This window comes from Leptidea sinapis, chromosome 42 (genome assembly GCF_905404315.1).
Source record: "Leptidea sinapis chromosome 42, ilLepSina1.1, whole genome shotgun sequence".
NCBI lineage: Eukaryota > Metazoa > Arthropoda > Insecta > Lepidoptera > Pieridae > Leptidea > Leptidea sinapis.
This window is the reverse complement of record NC_066306.1, coordinates 7,991,678-8,000,354: the sequence shown is the minus strand read 5'-3', so window position 1 is coordinate 8,000,354 and position 8,677 is coordinate 7,991,678. Positions and strand designations below refer to the sequence as shown.

Below are 8,677 nucleotides of genomic sequence, written 5' to 3'. Positions count from 1 at the left end.
GTTGCAGTTGATGGATTAGCCTTCCTGGTTGTGATATACGATACATCCTCGAGACATTTTACCAGGGTATCTGTGTTGTCACCAGCTCTGGGCAGTTTGCTCACACATAATGGACATGTCCACGAAGCTATTTTCTTAGTGTTGTCTAAACTCAATCCGACGCATTGGTAGTGATAAAATCTCTTACAATTAGGACGACAGCAGATTATTTTCTCAGATTGGCGCACTGATTTTTACATGCGTTGCAATTAATGAATTTTATTCACTAATTAACCACTAATTAATCCACGACGGTGAAGCGAAAATAAAGTAATGTTATGTGAATTTCTTCCAGAAAGGGATGTAAAAAAGACTCTTCTCATATTTTATTTTTGTGTTATTAATTAGTTCAATGATTAATGATGGAATAATGATTTATCTGTGAAATATAATGCCATCTTTCATGAGACTGCTCTTCCAAACAATTGAATGAATAATACAACATTATCATTGATATGGGTTTTTTGTATATCAATGGACATTATACACATATGGCACTAGCCTAAATGAAGACAATTGGTCCCTTTGGTCGTAGTGACTCTCTTGATACGAAAACTGTAATGTAGTGTGCTATTGCAATGCTAGGTTATTCATGTGTGCGTTAGAGTATCATTTACAAACACTGAATGCTGTCTAGGTAACCTATCTATACTTTTCATTATATTGGTAACACGGACAATGACATTATTGTGACTTTTGACGGCGGTCTTCGAAATGTAAATAGGCGGGGCCGGCTATTATGCAGTAGCACTGGCAAGTCTGTGCTAAAGTATAACCCTAGTCGCGCGTCGTCTTTTGATTGAATTGTCTGTGGGTACACAGCAGAACTTAATAGACTAATTAAATCCCATATCATATATTATTCTAAGCCTACTATATACAAAATAATAAGTGGTATTAAAAGAATTCAGAAATAAATATTTGTATCAAACAAAAGCTTTATTGAAGGCTACAAGTTTCATTACAATAGAAGTTATATATCAGCCGTGACTCAAAATCCTGCAATAGCTGCCTTAAATTTGTCCATATATATACCGTTGGGGTCGTACTTCTTCAGGTACTCTGCATAATATTTGGGATTGTTTTTCTCCAGACCCTGCATATAACCAACAGCCAAATGCTTCAACTCAGAGTTGCATCTATCACAGGCTCCTTCTACTGCACTTTGTGTTATATCTGGAATATGTCAATTTCTTTCTTTATTTACATATTTTCAAATAAAAGATATTTATCTACGCTATTTTTTTTTCTAAACTGCTGGCATCTTCTTATAATTCTTCCGGTATGGCATGAGTTCATTATATTTATTATCCTAAGTTTATTTCTACATTTTTAGTATAGACATTTTTTCAAATTTGTACAGTGATTCTGAAGATTAGGTAATTTCCATATACACAGCTGAAATTGTTTTTTTTTTTTCATTTTTTTTGTATTTGTTGCTTTTCATTCCTAACAAAAGAGTAAGAATATAAAGAAGAACTCACTGAACATTCAGTTAAACAAGTAACATTACGCTACAAAAAAAGACTGCATTCATAACATTCAGAACAATTGCATTAAATTTTGAATTTTAATCTGTGTCTCAGTCAAAAAGATCTAGGATGACTTCGGCGTCTCTAGATAAAAGATGGCCACCTATTTCTGCTGTGAAGCAGTAATGTGTAAACATTACTGTGTTTCAGTATGAAAGGCGCCGTAGCTAGTGAAATTACTGGACAAATGAAACGTAACATTTTATGTCTCAAGGTGACGAGCGCAGTTGTATGCCGCTCATAATATATAATAGGTAATAATTCTGAGCGGCACTGCATTGTAACGGGCAGGGCGTATCAATTACCATCAGGTGAACGTCTTGCTCGTCTCGTCCCTTATTTATATAAAAAAAGAAAAAATAAAAGATGGCATTTAGAAAAGAATGAACTTCAAATCACTTATTGAACGTCAAAAACTACCACCCATTCGAAAATTTATGCCTCCGACGCAAGAAAGACGGGTACAAAATATTCACCGGGCTTTTTCTTTTTTTTTAAATAAGTTTTGACCCTTGTTATACAACTGTGGCATAATATACTATTACGTACCTTTATAACTTTGTATTACTTCATCACACGGTCCAATATCCAAAAGACATTCGGTTACGACGTTGAACCTGTCCTTATCCTTGACCAATGCGTCCATGTCGACTTTTTTATTGTGTGTTTTGTAATATTCGATTCCAAAACACGCTTCAAATAGAACGAGAAGCAATACAACTTTGGTCGTTGTAATCTGTATCGTTTGAAAATTAATATTTAATTATTTCTTCTTAGAAATTGCATTAATATTTTTGCGAAGGACCATTTATCACTATCACAAATGAAATGACTCTATATAGCATAAGCTATTATCTATCAGACACTGCTCTTCAATATAAGAACGAATTGATCGTTTTGGTATCACAAGTAGTAGGTTACTATCGAAGAGCTCATAAAATTTTGTAATCCGATATACTGCTTATGACATTTGCTTAGTACGGTGACTATGAAAAAGGCATTTATTTTCTGAAAATTTATTCCTTTAGAATTCTTTTTGATTTCATTTCTAATATACTGCGATACTACTACCGCTTCGGAAACAAATGGTTCTCTGAGAGGGAAGAAGCGGCGCAATACACTCTCCCAGCATTCTTTTTTGCACTCTTTTTAATAAAATGTGCAATATTGTACTGACACTGCTATTGCTATAAAACAATCATAATCTAGTCCCAGGCTGTCAGGCTGCTGTGAATAGTAGGATTTACGTTTACGTTTTAAATACCGATATGTTCCATCGAAATACATAAAAATTGAGATGGAACTAGTTATTTAAGTTAAAACGGATCCATTAGGCATCAATAAGCATGTATTTTAACAAAATATTTCGCAATATTTTATTGAAGTGCCCGAACGCGAGTCTCATTTGCGCTTCAACTGCGCATTTAAAAATTGTGTAATTATACTTACTCATTTAGGTATAAAACATTTGTACGGTAACGTCTGAATATATCTGGCGTGGTAATTACTTACAACCAGGTTACGTACAGCCAACACATATCTCAAATTTCATACAAAAAAATAATTCAAACTTGCAATATACATATATTGAATAATATTTACCATTTTTGAAAATTGATTCGGCTTACTCACACAGATCCTATATCGCCACTGACCACCAAGAGTTTAAATGCATTTTATATGAAGTAAATTCAAATTATAATTGTTTTAAATTTTACAACAAAAACTCTTCATTATGTACAATCAACATTATTAATTTAAAGATTTATTATCTCGCCGCTTTTTGAAATAAAATCTTATTACTTAATATTGTAAATGCTATTGTAAGTTCGTTAGTTTGTCCGTTTTCCTTCACGCCTTAACTACTTAACCGACCATCATGAGATTGTGCCTTAGAAAATTTAGAATAGTGCATCCTAGTATTCAGTGTTACATAAAATACACATACAGAGGGTATTGCTTATCTCGAAATTTTTAAGAGTTTCCAAGGGACCGTGACACGATATTAGGCTTGGAACACATAATAACAAAGGACGGAGAAACATTTCGAATAGTCTTCTCTGAAGGAACAGGATTTCGTGCTTATTTTATCGCAGCGAAAAATACACTGTTACACAATTTAAAGGAAACTTATGTCGTCAAATGTTAGGAATTACCTCCAGCATTCATTTACTGGTGTACCAATAGACCTTCAATTTGGTAGATCAACACTGAGTGATCATAGAGCCTGACTTGTACGACGCAGATGTACATATTCCTTCGACAAAAATCAAGATGCTATACACAAAACCAAATAATTATGTAATAGTACAAGTACATAAAACTAAAAAATGAATACCGTATGCGTAAAATGCTCATCACAACCCAGTATCACTAGTCATTGGTATGAAGAAATATTGTCCACATTTTTCTCGTTGTTATAATTTCATTTTCATTTCTCTTTATTTTTTATAACTTTTATATTTCTCAATAAATAATTGCTAAAGCCTTAAATGCGAGTTTTTATTACTTTAATTTGAACCTTCTATAGTGTATTGACATCTAGTCTGAACTGAGTTTGTGTTAACTATCATTGTCACTGTCATGACATCGACAGTGACATTAACCGTGTGAAGACCTACACAAGTAGGGAGTACTCGTGATTTTGAGGTTAGATAAATACCTAGAATCTAAATATCAACATTTAAGTGATAATAGTTAAACTAATTATCAGAATGCTTATCAAATTGGTATAATGTAATATTTGAATGAAATTTAATGAAATAAAGATTTTATTATATTTCATATTCGCTTCCCTATGCTTGTGACACAATAATATATAACTGAAACAAATTTATTATGGAACTGTTATAAAAGACAAGAGCATTAGATTGCGGTATTTGCATTATATTGCATATAAATAAGCACTTGAGCATTCAATTGCGTAAGAGTACTTGAACATTAAATTAAATTTATTAATTATACTAGCTGACCCAGCAAACGAGGTATTGCCATATAAAGTAATTAGAAAAAAATTAGGGGTATAAAAAATAGATGCAACTGATTCTCAGACCTACCAAATATATCCTACAAGTATTGTATTCGATTGTTATCTTGCAACCATATAGGGGATTTGTGGATGAAACAGAATACCTAATAAATCAAATCAAAATCAGTTTATTCACGTAGGTCACGGAAAAGACACTTATGAATGTCAAAAAATAAATAAAATATTTTTCTTATTGAATCTTTCGCTACTTCGTAAAGCGTTGAGCTAATGAGAAGAAGTAGCAAGAAACTCATTGCCAATCTTTTATATCAAGATTTACATTTAAGTATATCGATTTACAAATCATTTCAAATTACAATATAATATGTAAAATGATGCAACAGACACACTCAAACGTCAGATATAATATATTATATAAAATCGCGATACAAAAATAGTTAGATATCGATCGAAGAAGGGCGAAAATTTTAAGTTGTATGTATTTTTCAATGCTGAGTTATAATAAAATAAAAATAAAAAATAAATTGTCAAAAAAAAAGTATTTGGTGGTTGGTCATCCTTAACCTATATGCACACAAAATTTCATACAAATCGGTTCAGCCGTCTCGGAGGAGTTCGGTAACAAACACCGGGACACGAGAATTTTATATATTAGATTAAATTTATTTGTGTCTGACAACATTAGCACAGAAAGGCGTATAAGTATTTGAGCTTTAAATTGCAAATAGAGTTTGTGCATTAAATTGCGAGCATTAAATTGTATAAAGTGTTGTGCATTAAATAGCGTAAAGTGTTTGAGCAATTAATTACGCAAATGGATTTGAGCATTAAATTGCGAGTTATATTAATTAGAGAGGAGAGGTGGAAACAGGGCCTATATATATTGACACGAGAGGGTGAGCGAGTGGGTCAGGGATTGGAAATAATACTCCGCTAATAGGAAAGAGGTCTTTATTTGCGTTCACTTTTTCTGAACTTGCACTTCGCCGGTCTGCCGCTGTTCTGTCTCTTCTATCTTCTTCTTCTAGTGTTCCAACACTTCCACTTTTCACTACTTCTTCTTCTTTACACTTTCGAGTCAGAACTAGAACTGCCGTAGGCCACTCTTAGTACGGCTTATATACCCCCGGATCTGTTCTATTTTCAAAATGATTCTCCCATTCCATCTTTATATATGAATCGTACTAGAAAAATTCTTTTAACTATTTTTATCCTGCTTATACATTTTCCATCCCTTTTTTCTGTTCGATTTGATCCTGAACTTACTTTTTAAATTAATTTCCATTAACTTTACAAAACCCAAAAATTCCATTCACTGGTAGGTGTATCGAACCTGGGTCTACAGCGTCTAAAGTAAACACTTTTACGCTAAAGCTACGAGTATTGCTGACGGTTGAAATTATGAATGTCTTGAAGTTTGACAACTCTCGTCATGTACGTTGCCGCACGATATGACGTTTGACAACTCTCGTCATATACGTCGACGCGTTGCTACGCGACAATATATACATTGAGGCGGCAGGTTAATTGCATCACTGAGGACAGCAATTACAAGAAATCTTTTCTAAGTAACTAACCTATCCCTCCCGCTTCACTGAGCGAATTTAAAAAAAGAAATAAATAAATGTTAATAAATAATCGAATTCCAACGTTCCTTACGTTGGAATTCGAAAATAAGTAGCCATAATATGGTGGTAGTTTCATGTCGATACGATCAGTGGTTTAGGCGTGATTGAGCCTCAAACAAAGAGCATTTTAATTATATATACTCAATGATATTTAAAAGTATAGATAGGTTACCTAGACAACATTCGGCACACTACAATACGATTACACGTCAGAGAAGGATAGTAAATGCAATTATCGCAAGTGAAAAAGAGATAAGTATAATAATTTGCTAATTGCTTCGTATTTGCGTAGCAATAACACAGAATCATTCACCAGATATGATTTTTAACAGTACACCGTGATTTATGCCTAAAATACGATTCATTAATGAGTTCATGTAATAAAAGTTATAAAGTAGTAAAACTACATTTAAATTAGGTAAATTAGGTGTAATTGATTTAAAAAAAAATAATTTCATATTGATTATAATATATAGCCATATTGATGATTTAAATTATTTGTACATAAAATAATAAAAAACATACAGACATATCAAAACAAAACCAAAATGTACTAACAATAAGGGTTCCATTTTTACAATTGTACTAACGACGGCCTCCCAATAAGTTTTAAGTTTACAATTATTATATAAATGTTTTTTTGTTGAGGGTTTATTATAATAATATAATGGGAGAAACAGAAATTGTTTCATTGATTCTTCTGCAGTTAGCAAGGGATATACCGAAAGGGCAGTGTTACTGAAAAAACTCCTACGCAAGCAGATAGCATTTACTGTCTACGTCCGCTACCGACCCTAAAACTTGTTTTTGCAGTTTGATAGTTCAGCTATACGCACTTGTTTATTAAAAAATATTAAATTTCGTATTACATTCACTGCAACAACGCCTTTTTTACATCATTTCCTAAATTGTCCTAAAATATACTACCTCGATCATCCCGCAGCAGACAGGGTAGTTGCGATATATTCGGAGTGTTATCGTATCGTTCCAAATGTGTCGTTATCCATTTTGCGAGTAGACCTCCTGGTACGTTACATACATTCCAAGATTAAGTACTAATAAAATATCTACTACTTCACTAAAAGCCACCGCCTGCAACTTTATAAGGCGCAAATTCGGCCTCACATGGAGTACTGTTCTCACCTCTGGGCGGGTGCTCCCCAGTACCAGCTTCTTCCATTTGACCGCATACAACGAAGTGCGGCTCGAATCATCGACGATCAAGTCATCTCCGATCGGCTTGATTCTCTAGCATTGCATAGAGATGTGGGTTCTCTCTGCATCTTCTACCGCATTTATCACGGGGAGTGCTCAGAGGAGCTGTTCGGGTTGATTCCAGCGGCCGAATTCCACCATCGGACATTACGTGCAAAGTACCATCCGCATCACGTAGACGTCTGGCATTCCACAACCGCGCGTTTTCTTCGAAATTTCTTGCCTCGCACAGCCACTTTGTGGAATCAACTACCGGCAGCGGTCTTCCCGAACAGATACGACTTAGGGACCTTCAAGAAAAAAGCATACTCCCACCTTAAAAGCCGGCAACGCATTTCTTGACACACCTGTTGTTGCGGATGTCCATGGGCGGTTGCCTCACCTCTCCCCATCCCGTGAGCCTCTTGCCCGTTTGCCCCCTCTCATATAAAAAAAAAAAATCAAATAGCCTGCTATTACTAATCTCATTCTATACCACCTTTATTATAAGACGTTGAAAGCCAGAACTTATTATAATCATCAAGAAAACTCAAGTTCCGCAATCAAGCGGTTACGAACGCTATGTATTCTGCCTACAATTTCATTTCTGGTTGATTAATCTATGACACATACTATTTGTCCTTGTCGCGCTGCAGTTGACATCATAATCTCTATCTTGCTCGAACCTTGTCCTCCTATTCCATAAAAAAACAAAAACCACCACGTTGATAATTCGAGATTTATTTGTAAATAAGAAATAAAATCGTGATAAAATACAAATACGACGTTCATTTATATACTTTCGTATGGTATGCAATACCATAACTCTTATTTTATTTATAAATATCTTGCAAACATAGTTTTTACATTTTCTTAACACACAGGTTGGCATTTTAGATTATTATTGTCACGCCAAGAAAACGTTCCGATTAGCTCGCTGCTATTAGCCGACTAAATGAAATTACGACAATTGTCTGAATCTGTCTGCAACAATTTGCGCGCGCTAGTGCGATGTCTACCTCTTTATTGTATATAATATCTTTGTTATAAGATTTGTTTTGATTAAATATATATATAATATCATTGTATATACACACATTGTATCATTGTATATACATATATTTATATGGCAATACAACGTTTGCCGGGTCAGCTAGTTTTATTTAAAAATTCGACAGGGCCGAAACAGAACTAACTAGAAGGCGTCTAGGATATCATTACGTTTAATGAAATACGTTTTAATCAATTTTCGTATTTAATGGATCCAACTGTGTGTCACTGGCTCGTCGCGCTAC

The 8,677-nt window shown here is 34.0% G+C and overlaps 1 protein-coding gene across 1 annotated transcript; it reads right to left on the bottom strand.

The window, feature by feature from the left end:
- Positions 1-959: 959 nt before the first annotated feature.
- Positions 960-3,247, bottom strand: LOC126976900 (allergen Tha p 1-like). Its single transcript, XM_050825539.1, has 3 exons — positions 3,174-3,247; positions 2,121-2,307; positions 960-1,215 (listed from the first exon to the last, which is right to left on the bottom strand). Exons 1-3 carry the CDS (start codon positions 3,174-3,176, stop codon positions 1,031-1,033), a joined length of 375 nt encoding a protein of 124 aa, XP_050681496.1. The 5' UTR covers positions 3,177-3,247; the 3' UTR covers positions 960-1,030.
- Between the last annotated feature and the right edge of the window lie 5,430 nt (positions 3,248-8,677).

What these genes read in the sequence shown, in the direction of transcription:
- LOC126976900 (XM_050825539.1), bottom strand. An exon ending in AGTAATACAAAGTTATAAAG is followed by an intron (nt 1,216 to 2,120) that starts GTACGTAATAGT and finishes GACATATTCCAG; the next exon opens with ATATAACACAAAGTGCAGTA.